The following is a 16,862-nucleotide window of genomic DNA, read 5'->3' on the forward strand; positions in this document are numbered from 1 at the left end:
ATGGGTGCCTTGTCAGTGCTTTGGTACTGAATCAAGCTGATTTCAAATGGTTTACTCCAAACATACAGTGTTTTGTATTTTCAAATATTAGAAAATACATTTTTCACTTTGTCATATGCACAAACACATGCCTATGGATGTAGGATATGTGAGACATCTTGCAAACCTAACACAAAACTTCAAAGCTGTCAGCTACTATACATTTTGAAGGTTCACTTATATAAGAATTGTAGCCGGGCTTTGCAATTATGCAACTTCTTATTTCAAAAATAAATGTTATCTTCTAGAATTTTCCTTCAGTTGGGGAACTTCATACATATCTGTCCAAACAAGGGTGTGTGTAATTTTTCTAAAGGATCCATACAACACAAAATGAATCAGCTGCTGAGTAGATGAAAGTACTTGTGTGAGGGTGATTTTAGTTTCAAAGGGCCTTCATTTAATTTCAGTCTGTGTTTATTGTGAGCCGGAGGGGGGTGGGGTCGAGATGGACAGATGAGGTCTGGAAGGTGCTGACCTGATACTCCTCTCTCTGAGCGAGCAGCTCCTCCTGGGATTGGCTCAGAGCCTGGGTCTGTGTGTGCAGCAACTGCTGGATGTGCTGCAGGGACTTCATCACTTCCTGCGTGCCACACACACACACACACACACACACACACACACACACACACACACACACACACACACACACACACACACACCCACCACACATATACATGTACATGCATGAACAAAACACAGATGCACACAGTGGCCATTCTGAACACATGCTGTATGCATGCATATGTACACACACACACACGCATGCACACAGTGGCCATTCTGAACACATATGCATGCAGATGTACACACACACACACGCATACACACACACAATTCCTTGATAGAACTGCACGGAAAAATAAAACACAGACAGACACAAACACACACGCTAGAACTCATACATACACCCACACATTAGGGAGAGGGGTTTGACTTCTGGTCATTACCTACAGCTTTTGTTTTCACACCCATACTTCTACCCCCTCTAGCTTTTTGGAGATTTTTATGCAAAATAAATTATTATTCACTGCAAAATAAGATGCACTGCAAACAAAAGAATTGAACAATTCTCACCCGTTTTTCCAAGTGAGCGACGTCAATCTCATGCTGTAGTTTTTTATTCAGCTCAATTTCCTACACAATCCAGTCACAAAATCCGAAATTGTTATCAAAGAGAGCTTTCATGAGGTGCAACCAAACCGATCATCGTAGCCGAGTGTGAAACCTCCTCTACCGTCTGCAGACGCTGCTGAAGCTGCTGGATTTGCCGCTCACGCTCCCTGAGGCTGGAGCTCTCCTCTCCTGACTGGTACGCAGATGACACCTTCGCCTTAATCAGCTCACTGTTCAGCCTCTCCACATCCTGCGGCAGGCAAAAATGAACTGTGGCCACCTTTGAAGCTATAGCTGACATACCATGAACTAGGAACAGATGGAGTTATGGGGGTTATTTGTTGGGATTTCCATATTTTATTTAAATTGACATGGCCAGTGCATAGGACTGTTTGATTAATTGTTGTGACAATTTATCATGGTTGCTTCGGTGAAGAATTTCCAGGCATAACAGTTTGCGCAAAAAGCACGTCTAGTGCTTCTGTCTGAAAATGGGCACTGGGTAACTGACAAGACTATTCATTTATTCAAGCGCAAGTTCCACAATGCACTCAATTTTCAGTATACTCCACAGAGCACTAAGCCTTCTCCTGGTCTGAACCCTCATCAAAACACTACAAATCAGTGATGTTGTGAAGTCTACCTGTGATGATTGAGAATTGTGAATAACACAAATATTTTGATAATTCATTATCAAATTACATATACAGTTGTTTTAAGTAGCTTACCTTTGTAAATGTATTTACTTTCGATTCTTGACTTTTATTCACAACAGTAAGCTTCTTGTTAAGTTTGATGGCCTCTTCCACTACCACAAAAAACATATATACGAATATATAAACAATGCTCATTTATTTTGGAGAGGATACTTAAAATGCTCGCTCAAACATTTATTACAATTGACATCTATTGTCAAACACTATGTTTCTACAATATAAAACAAACTACATGCGGTTAACATTTGTTACATGACAGACTAATTTGCTCTGCTACCTTAACAGTTAAAAGGTCAAGCCAAAAATCCCTACAGTCCAGCCGGGGAAAGGTAACATCCCTTCAGGTTCTATCAACATTCTTCACAATGAATGGCCAGCATATAACACTTTCCAGACTGACTCTCTGGGACAGAGGATCTGCCCCATATCTCCCTTAAATTATCCGCAGCTGCCAGGACCAGCACAACTATATCGCTGCTATACATAAATAGTGACCCTATAGTTTGGAAGCAGAAGATACATATGTTTACGGGGGCAGTTTCGCGTAGACACAATATTAGCACAGCAGATCTGAGAGAAACAAGACTATTTCTAATACACAACCTGTCACTTCTTATCAAAACTCACGCTTTCTTCTCAGTGGTCTGGAGACCAATGCTCAGCACTAAGCCTAAAGTAGACAGCTAATAACAAGTTATTTTTGTTGCCCTATAGGTCAGACTTGTTTGGTTGCTAAATAACAAAGCCCTTTTGGGTTTACTGACAACGATTAGGATTCAACTCCCTTGAAAATGCAAGGATTTTTTAAGTATGAATTATACTGTATTTTTTGTTGAAATGTTTCTCTTGATGGGCCATATTTCTTTAACTAGTGCATTGGTGTCAGCGAATGGTACCGTTCTCCTGCAGTCTGTCGTGGGCCTGCTTGAGGACTGAGGTCTGGCGGGACACCGTCCCAAAGCGCTGCTCCACCTCCCCCAGCTGCTTCAGGTAGCTGTCTTTGCTCTGGGTCTGCAGCTCAACCTTCTGCTCCTGGGTCACAAGCATAGTCTCTTCTTAATCTCTGACTGCCGGTTACTTTTTCATCCCACAGCTCGACTCTAACTAAGAATTCATTCAAGTGTCTCCCCCTCTCCTTCCTTAAAGCACAAGGGGGGTACTGACTGATGTGGCTGCAGTGATGTGCCGTCCTGGAGGCCTTTGTTTAACGACTTGGCTGACTGCTCCTCCAGAACAGATAAGGAGTCCGCTCTGACGCATGCCTGAAGGGCTTTTATTATGAATTTCTGTCGTTACTGTTTGATTGTCTGTATCAAAGCGATTTTCTTTTTTCCACCCTCCCCTCCCCCTCCTGCCCATTGAGAGGTTAAACGGTGCGCAGCTCTGATATAAAATATTTTAATAGTGATATTTTCTCGGCTGTGCCGGCAGTTCAAGTGTCAAGCTCACTCCCCATCCGCCACTGCTGATGAGCGCTTCCCACAGCTGAGCCTCCTCTGCAATTCCCCCACCCCTCCACTCCACCCCCAACCCCACTCTCCTTCAGTTCCACTCCACTGTTACTTCAGTCCAGTGCTTACCAGCTCACTTAACTTCTTCTCCAAACTGTACTTGCGCAACTGCAAAAACAGCAAACAAAAGCAGGAACAATTCAGCTCAGGACAATTTTTTTTTTCTTAACAACTGATAATTAATATTAATTAAATCAAAAAGCCAGAACTGCAAAATTTCTAAATCAAATTTTGTTAACCACCTTGTTAAAGTACAACATGAAGTAGCCACACATGCAAGACCAAATATAACACATTTGTTTCATTGAACTGTTTAAATTGTACATGACATATCACCTGTTCATCTACTTGAGTGTCCCCAAATAATCACAGTACATACATGTTGGAAAGGACACTGTGTTGGAACACACAAGCTATAAAGTGCTATCCGCTAGTGTGCTAATTACTGCCTTTATGTCTTGGTTAGAGCCATGTATCAGCATGTGTCATTTCAGATGGCCTTTGTGTGTTTTTCAATGTAACAATCTCATTACTTTACCTTAAAGTAAAAAGGTAACAAGAATCTTTATTGTTCTTTTAGTGCCTTAATCGCTGGTGTGCTGAAGCATGGAGCAGCATCAATCACCTGTGCCGTGTCTAACCTCACCACATAGAGCCATCATTGTCTCTTCTAGGGTCATGCATCCCATAGTGTTTCCCATGGCTCCTTCATCTGCGCCCACTGCAACGCTCCAAGTGGTATCGGTGTGTGTTTGTCTGTGGTATTACCTGCAATGACTTGAGCTCTTCCTTGAAACTGTTCATCTCCTTTTCTCTCAACTCGGCAGTCAACTGAAGTTTTCCCTGTATGGGTGTGTGTGTTATTAAGTTGTTGGCAGAAGTAATTACTTATTAGAATATTATGAAGAGGGACGAGCACAAACACAGAAACGGCAAAAGGGGAAAAAGCATACCTTGTCTTCCTCCATCCCTCGAATTTGGCCCTGAAACTAACGTATGGGGAAAAAAAATCATCTTTAATTCATTACTTCTCTGAGGTGACAGGATTAACTATGGGTTGTGGGTGAGGTGTAGGAACAACCCATTACCCTTTTCTTCAAAGTCTCAAGAGCCTCATTGTGCTGATTGGTCATTGTGTTGATCTGGTGCTGCACAGACTCCTGTGAGATGCAGAGCACACTTTCATACACCCTCATACACAGGACACAAATATGAGCTAGTTTTGAGTTTCTGGGTGTAAACAATATATTTCCTATACAGTTTATAAATCCAGTTACTAAACTATATCTCTGACATAGGCTAATCTTCATGTGATCACATACCTTTTGCCATTCTAGTTCTTGCTTCTCCAGTACCAGTATATTGATCTGTTCCTCATATCGAGTTTCCGCATCCTACAAGTAAAAGTGGTTTTACTTATAGCAATAGACTGCAGACACAGAGTAAGGTAGCTGTATCCCTGATGCAACATCAGTCCTCTACAAAGTCATAAATCATATCTGTGACTGCAAACATGTCCCTACTTCGACACTCAGCTCGGCTTACAAAATGATTTTTTGGAAACATCTGGCATATGTAATGTACATCCAGTGCTTTACTGACTGAATTACTAGTGATGGCATGAATAATGCTCTACCATTCAAGACACCAATTGGTTCCACTGTAGTGCTCTCTGTAAATAACATGCTGGCTTAGATAGTCTGCAGTCATTCCATATGTTAATGTCTTCTTTCAGTCCACCAATAAATTCACAGAATAGATGGAGAGAAGGAAAAAAAGAACTGTCCAGTTAAATAGCTCACGCTGCATCTTTGGGTAAGTATCGGTACATTAGATAAGCGATATTAGTGCAAAGCCATCCTTATCCTCCTTCACCTCTGAAAGGTAGGCAAAAGTCAATTGTGTTCTACGTAGTGACTTTTTATATGCATGTAGGAGGGGGCTTGTGGAGTTTATTTATAAGTTCCCATTAAAGTGGGCTACCAGCATGGCAGACTCTAAAAGTGCACACTAGATAAAGCTGTTAACAGTTGGCCGAGGAACAATAAATTGACCAGGGCTTTTGCTCTGTAAAAAGGACATTAAAGTTGGTAATCCAAGTAAATCACAAGAGGACAGCCATGGGTCTACTAGGCCATAAAGACAAAAAAAGGAATCAGCTGACAAGAGAACAAGTATTCTGTAAAAGAGTGAAAAGGAGTTCTGGCTGTTATCTAACAGCTGAACTCCGTGGTGGCCTTTGCTCCCAGTTCTGGACACGACAACTGCACATACTTTGTTTCAGATTGTCAGTGAATGAAAGCATTTACTTTATTTACACGGTGCAATTGCACACAAATGTCTTGTAGGACATACTCCACTGTAACCTCAAAGCAATAAACCAGGGCACTACAAAGTGTTGCGTTAATGGCATGCCTGAGGAACACATTGATTTAATGCTTTTGTTTCTCTCCAAACATGATAATAACAATAAAAGCAGAGAGATGGCAATGGTTCCATCTTTGTCTTTTAACCTTTAAACATGCCAGTGTGAGGTTTTAAGTGTTTGCTTGAGGGTACCATTTTTACAAGCATGCACGTGCACGACCCTGTTCTGATGTAGGTACAGCTGGCTCATATCCAGATGGTCAGAAGAATTGTGCTTTGCCTTGAACTCATAACATCTCCTACAAGCATTAAACGACATTTTCTGCTTCCTCTAGACATTAATATCAAATGTGTCAATATCAAACACGGTTAGACAAATCCAATACAATTTCTCTCTGGATTAATTAAACAATTTAATTTCCCTACCCTGCGAATGTACAGCTCTTGTACCGCATCCAGAAGAGTTGTTTTAAATTCCAGGACCTGAACAGAAAGGATACCATCCTCGGTCTCCTGTATTGTTTCAAAATAAAAGTTAACATATCTAAACCATGCTCTGCGACTTACAAATATCTGGTACTATGAATTGCTCTTAATCTGTAAATCTGTAGAATAATATCTAGGCTAATCCTATAAAATAGTCTCCAAATACACGTACACACACTTACCAAGGAACTCAGATGAGTTAAGTCTGAATCAGTTTTCAGATCCATTTAGGTGTGCGTAGAGGATTTCAGTCAAAAGACAAGCGCTATACTTGCCTCTACATTTCAGGAGACCAACAGACAATCCTCTAATGTAAAAAAAAAAAAAAAAAAAACTTCAAATAACCCTTGAGATTACTTTGTAATATATTTTTGGTACATTGTACAGAAATGTTGTCACTGATCTGCCTCTGCCTCTGCCACAGGAGTTACACCTTCAGCCCATCAAGGTTGAACCGTTTATGCCCATGAAAATGTAATAGGGGTCGTGCCAATAGCACTGAATGGACAGATTACTGTCATTCTGCTTAAATTATATAGACCTCAGTTATTTAATATGACCTGTAGATGGTCCCAAATGTAGTCATCACAACTGATGTTTGATGTGGGAGGTCTTCTCTCTGACTGATCCTTTAATAGAATTGAGATGTTCCTCTATTGTGACCTGTGCTGTGATCAATCATGTGCAGAAATTAAATGACCCTGTTAGAGCCGCTACTATCACAAATAACCTAAAGGGCCAATGTTCTTTATTGGCGTCTCCACTGATTCAGTTCATAGGTATTAAACATTTTTATAAGACATAAAAGCTCAAATAAAAAGGACCTCATCCATACAAATGGACAACTCCGGTCCACGATGGGTCTGGATTACTTTCCATATGTTATGAAAAGGCTGTAGAACTGCCTGTTTTACAAGATGCAGCTAGGCCGTTTGCGCAGACACATCATCTAGACCTGATGTTACACGTATTGGAGACAGAGTTAGACACCTTTAATTACATACTAAATGTACCGGAATACATTATCAGTAAAAAAAAAATACCACGACAATGTCAAAGAAAAAATATATCATCACTATTACAATTGCTATTACTATTACAAGCTGAAACAATGCTGATAATGGTATAAAACAAATGTAAGCTGCAGTCATAGCTGGCTATCAATAAACTAACGTTAACTTAACGTAAACTGGATCCCACTCACTAGTTTCCATTCATGCTAACGTTACAAAGTGAAGTTAGCATACATTATGATATAAGTATGATAACAGTTCAGTTACTCAGTTTGTAAGCTTAACGCTACTTACCATCTCACAGCCAGTCTTGAAAATGTTGTGATTGACTGATATTGTCCTTCAGAAAATTAAAATGACGAGATTACATGAGCATGAATTCATAGTCTACTGACAATAACATTCATAGTCAGAAAAAAGTAAGTTCCAAAAATAACTTCCTATCACAGCTAATCTAGCTGCAGGCTAAGTGAAGCATCCCTTTCCAGTATTCTGTCCACGCGGGAGGGCATGAGTCATGAGAGGTGTCACGTACCCCCGGGATGTGTTTAATCTAAGGGCAGACTGAGGTAATTAAAAGACATAACTGTAATACTGTATATTTTAGGCCATTACATTTCTTATTGAGAAGATGACGAGTGTCTTTCTCCCTTCAGAGTCCGATGTCAATATCGACATCGCATTTCTGACGCAGTGTCACCACCTAGCGGGGAGAAAATCACAAAAATGTGTTTTACTTTTCGAAGGCCCTGAGATTCTTAAGGAAGAATGCTTCCTCGTTTCACAGCTATTGGAATTTTCAATTAAATGAATGAAAGAAGGATGTTAGTCAAACAAGGCGTGTTTGTAAAAAAAAAAAAACATAACCTAAGCAGTGCTTTGTTGGACCAGGTGATCCAATTGACCGTACCCAGGTGATCCAACTCAGCCTTAATCAGGTTGTTATGGTGTAACGTCACAAGTGAGAGGTGTTAAAAAGTGCACATTCCCTGGGCCTAAACAAACACATTTTTCGTTGAGGCAAAAATAGGCAATGACGACAATTCAGGAAAGAGCCGCTGCCTTAAATCTGAAGGGGAAGCTGTACAGTCCTATGCATCTTCCTCGAGGTATTATCAGTCCTAATTACTTTTGATGTATTTGATCCCTGATGAACCGTGTTACGTATTAGCCTACTATTATTTAGTTGCTAGCCTGAGGTTAATTTCACATAAGCTACCGTTAAAGATCACCTCACCTTTGTACACTTGCATTTCTCCATTTAGCAGTAATAATGTCATTGTTTGGACAATTAAAGGCTAGTCTTGTGTTTTTTTTTTATTTTTTTTTTTTTTATTATTATTATTTTTTCAGTCTCAAAAATTGGCAACACCGAGCAAACACGGTTCCAATGGAGCAGTATTGTATCTCACCTAAAAGAACAAGTTCAAGTGGAGCAACGGTGGCATCGTCTCCGAGCCTACAAAAAATGCTTTTTAGGTTCTGATGCTGTGGATGTCATCCAGACTCACTTCCAGAATATCTATTTGGAGGGCCTTGACTTCCCTCGATCTAAGGCAGTGCGTGTTTGCCAAGCTCTCATGGACTGCGAGGTGATTGAAGCAGTGAGAAGTGGGGCGTTTGACAAGGACAAAAAAAGTAACCGTTTCCAAGATGCTAACTGCAGCCTCTACAGATTTGTGAGCACTGAGGATGCTGTACTGAACAAGCTTGAAAATACAGTCATTTCCCCCTTTACTAAAATGAGTTTTGATTTGCCTGATAAAGGGTATGTTTTTCTATTTTGTTATCCTCTTAAAATATTTTTTGTCTTTAAATATGACCATTTAAGATTTTTTTTTGTCTTTGTTAATTTCAGTTACACAGTTTGCCTTAAGCAAGCTGGCGAATTAACTGGGAAGTTTGTAATCTGGAACCAGACTGACTTCATTTGGACAAATGTTGACATTTCTGGAAAAGCTGTATGTTACACTTCAATTCTGTAATCTTGTTTTTAAATGAAATATAGAGAGATGGAAGTGCTTGCTCATAGCACACCTATGAGGCCAATCACCACTCAAGGCGACTGTGTTAAAAAGGCCACATTAAGGTCAAGCAGCCCACAAGCCACAACGAATGCTTTGCCACACTCATGTAAGCTCCATTATGTTTGCATGTCGGCTTCTAACAAGTTCAAACTTGAATTTGCTCTACAGTAACAATACCCAGTGGTTTGTATAGACAGCCATAATATGTTGCCTTAGTAATCGTTTTTTTCTCACATGCAGTGGTCAGTGAGGTGTGGCAGGAGCAGACACTACTGCGTCTAATGCAGATCCTAGAGCTTCCCTTCCTTGAGAGCCTGTTGGAGGCCAAAGATAATTCCTTGCAGCGATCTTACAGTGTGGATGATGACCTAGAGTCACTGCACAACAGCAGCTACCTTGACTGGGAGATTCTAAAGTCCTTTAGGGACTCTCAGTATGTTTTTCTTTATTTTCTATGCATTTGAAGGCACCATTGATGCAAATATTGCTGTCATAAATCTCGAATGTGTAGGCATGTACTGAAAATAACTAATATTTTGGAAATGCAGGAGATGTTTTCCTTTTAAGAATGTTCTTGGTGAATAACTTCTTGCTGTGTCTGAATGTAGGACTGATGAGTGGCTGTCAGCAGCACTAGATTCAATGGAGTTCTTGCCAAACCAGCTGGTGGTGAAGGTGAGCCGTGAACTCCCTGTAACATATGATGAGTTGAACAAGGGTGTTAGCACAATGCAGTGCAAACGTCTGCTTTTTGATGCTCTTGGCAAACATTATGGCCAACCTGACTGCTCTCCTCTGCTTGGTTACTACATGGGAGAAGTCTGCACAGTTCTCATTGAACATCTTGGTGAGTTTGCCTTGCTGTGCTCACTATACGATTGTTTTTCAGAGTGACTGTCCTTATTCTAGTTTCATGGCAGTTGCTAAGCAAGGGCATTCAGCAACCATTACTGATTTTGTATTTCCCCAACTTGATTCCTATTGTAAAGAATGGATCCCCTTTGAATCAATATGATATGACCATTAGCAACAGAAATAAATCCCCATTTCACAGGGATAAAGGTTTTTTCATAAAAAAATGATAATAACCATAATCAGTGAAGTAGACTATAGCATGCACTAATTTTGCCACATATTGTAGGTAGCGTTTGTTGCATTTTGCAAACATTCTTTTGAGTGGCTGCTTTTTATGTAGAGAATGGGAATCTCAAACTGGCTCTTGAGGTCATTCAACTTGGTTTGAAGCTCCTGCCTGTGGAAAGACGGGATCAGCTCCAAAAATTACTTTCTTTCATGGCTTTGGCTGCTGACCCACAAGCCATGAAGTTGCATAAGGAGGTAAGGATGTTGTCTTCACTAGGAGGTTTCCAGAGGTTTCCTGTTAAATCAGGATGAACTAAACCACTGAGACTAATTCAGATCATTTTATGCATTACCGTGTTTTTATTTTGATATTTTTCTGAATGTATTTGTGTTTAAGGATGATCATGTACTTAACATGTGTAAAACCTTTCAGTTGGAGAACAGAATTATTGTGAAAAGGACATTTTCCAAGGCAATCGTTAACTACAGATGTCTGTCAAAAGACAGGGCTGACCTCTTGGTCCAGTTCATTATGGACAATCATGATGCCGTTTTCCAGGTACTTTTTTTATAACTGGTGGAGGAGGAGGAGGAGGAGGAGGAGGAGGATTATGATTTTTTTTTTTTTTTTTTCAACCCTGCAGATCCCAGGATATTTGCACAAGCTGGTTAGTGAAAAACTAGCTAGAATTCAACAAGGGAAGGTTACGGACACCTTTTCAGGTAATGAGCTTTTCTTTGTTGATTAACTATTGCGTGTTCGTTTTTGTTGTACCTTGACAGCTCTACCTCCTTACCCCCCCTCAAGGCCCGAACTTCTGCCTTCATAAACCAGAACCTGTTCAGCAATCAACAAATTTTGAGTTACTTCAGTTGCTCAAGACAATTGATGAGGACTCAAAGTATACACAAAAAGATAAAAAGCGCCTGTTTGCCAAATTTTATCAAGGTCACCCAGAGATATTTGCTGAATATTTCGGGCCAAGAATGTCTAGCATAATCAGTGTCCTATAAATTGTAGTGTCTTGTGATGAGGGCTTTGGCAGTTGTATGGAAATGACTTAACATGAAGCCTAATAAAATGTGTTTAATGTCTTTATGTATGTATATATTTTATTCTAGTCTTTTGAAATGACTGGTCAAATAAATGTCAAGATCTATTGCTACCTGTTTAAAATTCTTTTTTTTTTTATGTGGTGAATATAAGGAAAGGCAAAGGGGATTTGGTCACCAAACTAGGAAAACCGTTTTTGAATTTCCAGAATAGTGTCTTTCCATATCCATATTGCATGTGAAATACAATCAGCATAAGATACAAATGTTTCAGCCTTGGTCAGTTGTAATAGTGCGATATCGCCACCTACCGAGTAGAAATGACACTCGTATCTAAATTTGAATTGCTGAAGGAAACTGCTAGCCTGGATACCAGCCCGAACTCCGCCCACAACATTTTTGGTCTGAGTATGACATCGTCAGGCTAGGAAACTGCGTCAACACTCTTAAAATCAACCGTGGATTAGCAGTGTTTACAAATAAAAGGATTATTGTAAGGCCTACATGTTATAAACAAAACTATTTCGATGCATGCTGTTTTGTTTGTTTCTGGTCTAACAAACATATGACTATTAGAAATAAATAAAAACATTTGACTGCAATGGATGCATTGGGGCTCTAACTCTCGGTGTGTGTTGCGACCAGGACTGAAATGTGGGTGTGAGCCGCCCAGTTCCACAGATTTGACATAGGCGGAGCTAAAATCTCTTTGCACTTTTTGGGAGCTGTAGTTTTGTATTGTTCTTGATTTCCTAACTATTCTGTTTAAAAAACTACATCGTCGTACTGTTCAAAACTTCAGTAAATATAACCACCTCGAGTAACGTTAGCTAGCAAGCCAGGTACTTAGAAAACCTCTTGGATATCCTTGATAAACAACGTTCCAGGACGCCATTCTCGGATATTCGCGCTTTCTTGTGGCTCATATTACGCCCCATCAGGTAACTATAATTACAGTTTACGCCTAGTGATAACCGCCTTGTCAGGGTGAAAAGAAACCTATAACTAATTTGTGTCTTACTGTAGGCCACTCATGTTTGGTAGCATGTAGGTGGTCGCATGTTATTAGCAAGCTAGCTAGCTAGATGAGCCTGCAAGCCCATCTCTTGGTTTCCTATCTGGATGATGCTGAGTTATTCTAGCTAATGTGGTCTGAATGGCAGCGGTACTATTACCTTTGCAAATCCCCAGCATGTGACCTATTGTGTGGCCTTTGCAAAATCATGACACTCCGGCAAAAAAAGCGTCGACTATAGTACATGATGCTACCAACGTTTTCTAACATAATATGTAAACGTTAACGTTATGATAACGCTAATTTGTGGGTGATTATGATCGACCAGTGAGCCTAGGGAATGAAGTCAGCAGTTACGTAATAAAAAAGAAGATGCTGGAGCTCGACTCAGTGCTGTTAGTCATTACCTAACGTTAACCGTGCTCAGCTATTGTTTTCCAGTGTTTTCTTTTGTATTTGTCTTCCATGATGACATGGCATTACTATCCAAATCCCCAACCTATCTAGAGCATGGCTGAGTTTACTGACACTATATGAGGTCCTGAACAAATGACGTAGCCCATATATTAAAAGATGAAAGACAACTTATTTTTAATTTAAAAAGTAATGTGAAGAAATTTCATTCAGAAAGCATTTAAAATTAGGCAAATAAAGCTCTAATGTAACAATATGGAACTGCTTGGGTTGTTTAGATGTTGTTATATTGTAACAATTTGAGTGTTTTTGTCCGTTTTAAGGATCAAATCAGTGCTGACTTTGAAATGCCAAAGGAATCCGATCAGCCCTCTAATGAAGAAGACAATCAACCAGATTCAAGAGACTCGGGGGGCATTACAGACGAGACTGATGCTGCTAAAGAGCTAGAACAGAAACGGATGAGGAGAAACACACCAAGTCCACACAGAATGACTCCTCAGTGTAAGTTTTAGCCCAGTAATTTGAAGGTATTTCTGTAATTGGCAGGTATGCATTTTAACCACCATACATTATATTACTATTGGACAGATGTGCTTTTCATCATTCCAGATTTTTAACATTTAAGTGTACTGTGTCAGCTGCTGCAGAGAATGGACTGATTATACTGATGCATATACAGCCTTAGCCCAAACTGGGATGCTTTATTTTTTGTCCATACCTCAAAGGATAGTAGGCTTTAGTCCACTGATCAAATGTGTTGTGGATTTAAAAACACTTAGTTGGTCCACTCCAATGGGTGTTGATTTTATTTAAAGATATTTTCAGTCTCAGTTAGGTTTCATTCTTTAATCTGGACTTCTAACTTGATAAGGGAAATTACATGATGTTGTCCAACTTTTTATAGCTAGCCCTCCCATGTTTGTATCCGTTGAGGAGCTCATGGAGACTGCCAAAGGAGTCACTAACATGGCACTTGCTCACGAGATTGTGGTGGATGGAACCTTTCAATTGAAACCTCCTGAACCAGCTGAAGGAAGGTGAGTGCTGTGAATGGACCAAGTTGTGCATAATTCATTTGAACTAGCCCAGCTTTTTGGATTGGTTAAATGTGTAGGCTGTGTGACTGCTTGTGACCCTTCAACCAAGAGGCTTGTGATGCAATCTTTTTTTCCTAAGGGTGCAATCATGAAAATGAAAATAGTTGTTTCTATACTAACAGCTTGGAAAAAAGAGTAAAGGACATCATGCACAAGGCATTCTGGGATTGTTTTGAAGCACAGATGAGTGAAGATCCGCCCATGTACGATCATGCAGTCAAGCTGGTTGGGGAGATCAAAGAGGTAGGAGTATACATGTAACCTCTTCTACCACTTCTGTTTATTTGAGTATTATTTTTATTATTATTATTATTATCATTCAGTGTCACAACAAAAGAAGGTAGCTGCTGAGTATCACTTAAATTGGTACTTGTATGTGTGTCTTTCTGTCCAGTTGTTAAATATTGCACATAATACTTGACACAACTATGAGGGGGAAGATTTACCTAACTGTCAACCCTAGACTTGCACACTGAACATACCCTGGTTGAAAAGGTTAAGCTGTGGTTCTCTCCTCTGCCATGCCAGACTCTGCTGTCGTTCCTTCTGCCGAGTCATGGCCGTCTGCGGGGGCAGATAGAGGAGACGCTGGATCTTTCTCTCATCCAGCAGCAGGCTGAGAATGGAGCTCTGGACATTGGCAGGGTGGCTCAGTTCATCATCGGCATGATGGGATCCCTCTGTGCACCCTTAAGAGATGAGGAGGTCAAGAAACTGCATGACATCACAGATACTGTGCCACTCTTAAAGTAAGAAAGCCACTGTTGCCTTTTCTCTTAAGGTTAAGGTGCAGAGATGGATGTGTTAGTACATGGCCAATTGTTAAAGCTAGTTCCATAATCTAATATTTGAACTAGAAAATAGATGGCAATCATCATACAAGTTATTATTATTTTTGCTATGTTAACCGATGCTTGTACATAAGTCTTCTGGTTGCTTAATTAAATATATGCTCCTATTCCAGGGCAATATTTTCAGTTCTGGATAAGATGAAAATCGACATGGCAAATTTTGCAGTCAAAAGCATCCGTCCACATTTACTTCAGCACTCCGTTGAGTATGAAAGGAGAAAATTTCAGGATTTTCTTGAAAAACAGCCAAGTAAGCAACATGACATTAATAGCTGGGGCATCATGACCCACCACATTAGAACTAATTGGATAGAACCGCTCAGCATCACAGACCTGAAGTTGAACCGCCGTGATTGAAACAATAACACAGAGACTGGTTGCTTTTCAGATGCATTGGATTTGACCAGAAAATGGCTTGAAGACGCAAATTCCCTGATAAATGGAAAGGAGCAAAGCAAAGTGGCAGGGGCAGGGGCAGCGGCAGGGGCAGGACACTTGTCTGTACACAATCATGCTTATCTGTGTCTGCTCAAGTGGGACCATTCTGCTGCTCCCTTTCCTGAGGTTTGTCAAACATGCACACATGCATTTAAAAATGCATGCTGGGATTAAAGTGTAATATATATGCACAAAGGAATATACATTTATCTAATAAAAAATAGCATAAGGACTCAATGGCTCCTCTGTCTGTCTTACTCAATTTCCCGACTCCCTTGCTCCCTTTCATCCCTAAAGACAATGCTCATGGACCAGGTACGATTCCAGGAAATGCAGCTGGAGTTGGAGCAGTTAACAACAGTGGCATCAGTGCTGTTGATCGTGTACAATAGTGCTGGGGATGCCATCTCAGGCCTGCCAGGCCTCATGGACCGTCTGAAGAATACTGTCAGAGTGCTGTTAGCAGACAGGCATACACCGTAAGACAAATGCATATCCGTAAAAAAAAAAAAAGCAATTTGTCACAGATATCTTGCCTTGAACAATATAGTATTTTGTGCATCGGTGACATGTTCCGTAATGTGATTTCATAAAGATGTCTTTGTTTTACAGCTCATTTAATGCAGAGGAGGCCTTCGCAACCATAGGGGAGCGGATGTGTGTGGAGCTAGAGGAGTGCTTGTCAAAGCACGCTTTCTCTCCTTTTGCCAGGGATCGGCAAAGTGCTTTGAAAGGCCAGATTGCTGCAGTCAGCTGCCCTGACAACCCTATTTTAAGGCTTATAGGTGCGCATATGCCTGTGTTATAGAGATTTTCAAAAAGTATGAACATTATAAATTAGAGGAAGAAAAAAGACTTCATAAGGCAGACCTGAACAGACCTTAAAAATAATGAATTTGAATTTCCTGAAATGGCCAAATCATGTCAAAGAGGATATGGCTATTGAGTTTAAATTATAGGCTATATTCAGACCAAACAAATCTCTCTTTAGATTTTACAATCGATTGGTCAAATAATTTATTGTGGCCTTTGAGACAACAAACAAAGATTGATCATACACAGGACTAAAGGTCTGGACCACACTGACTATTATTCAAATCCCTTGTTCATCAGTTGCATATGTCTTTCATACATACATTACATCTTTACACCTGACTCTCTCTCCACAGACTCTCGCATACAGACCTATCTGCTGGCTTTTCTGGAGTCGAATCCCCACAGGAGTCCTGTAGCCTTGCCGGGGGGTCTTGCACCCATCAGTAAAGAGCTGGAAGATATTGCTGTCCGGCTTGGGCGTCTGGTGAACTTCAACAAACTGGTCTACTCTCCTTTCTACCAGGATCTCCTCCAGGCCATCTTGACAGATGAGGAAAATGCAAACATTGAGACCTGAGTATAAAGCCCTTCACTTATATCCCAGCAGCCATTTTCCCTCTAGCTATACTGTAGGTATGGAGTCTTGCCAGTGTGACAGCAAAAATACTAAATAAAGAAACCCACCTGCATTGCCTCCTCTTAAAATGCACTCTTAAAAATGCTTATAATTCGTAATGCACTTGCAACCAAATGGACAGGTGAAATGTAACATTCCTTATTCTTGATTTTTTGAAAAGGTATTTTGAAATGTTTGATT

General features: G+C 40.2%; 2 protein-coding genes across 2 annotated transcripts; both read left to right on the forward strand.

Annotated features, from left to right (window-relative positions):
* Positions 1-8,281: 8,281 nt before the first annotated feature.
* LOC308368537 (DEP domain-containing protein 7-like) lies at positions 8,282-11,372 on the forward strand (the record flags this gene model as incomplete). The annotated part of the gene is made up of 9 exons (XM_080842732.1): positions 8,282-8,357; positions 8,602-9,016; positions 9,257-9,381; positions 9,516-9,708; positions 9,884-10,122; positions 10,471-10,613; positions 10,792-10,917; positions 11,003-11,081; positions 11,167-11,372. The coding sequence occupies 9 exons, from the start codon at positions 8,282-8,284 to the stop codon at positions 11,370-11,372; spliced, it is 1,602 nt and encodes a 533-aa protein (XP_080698858.1).
* Positions 11,373-12,142: 770 nt separating this feature from the next.
* tcp11l1 (t-complex 11, testis-specific-like 1) lies at positions 12,143-16,622 on the forward strand (the record flags this gene model as incomplete). The annotated part of the gene is made up of 10 exons (XM_080841767.1): positions 12,143-12,352; positions 13,164-13,344; positions 13,748-13,880; positions 14,063-14,183; positions 14,469-14,689; positions 14,905-15,041; positions 15,180-15,355; positions 15,527-15,708; positions 15,842-16,014; positions 16,399-16,622. The coding sequence occupies exons 2-10, from the start codon at positions 13,188-13,190 to the stop codon at positions 16,620-16,622; spliced, it is 1,524 nt and encodes a 507-aa protein (XP_080697893.1). The 5' UTR covers positions 12,143-12,352; positions 13,164-13,187.
* Positions 16,623-16,862: the final 240 nt, after the last annotated feature.

The sequence above is a fragment of the Sprattus sprattus genome (genome assembly GCF_963457725.1).
Source record: "Sprattus sprattus genome assembly, chromosome: 7".
Classification (NCBI taxonomy): domain Eukaryota; kingdom Metazoa; phylum Chordata; class Actinopteri; order Clupeiformes; family Clupeidae; genus Sprattus; species Sprattus sprattus.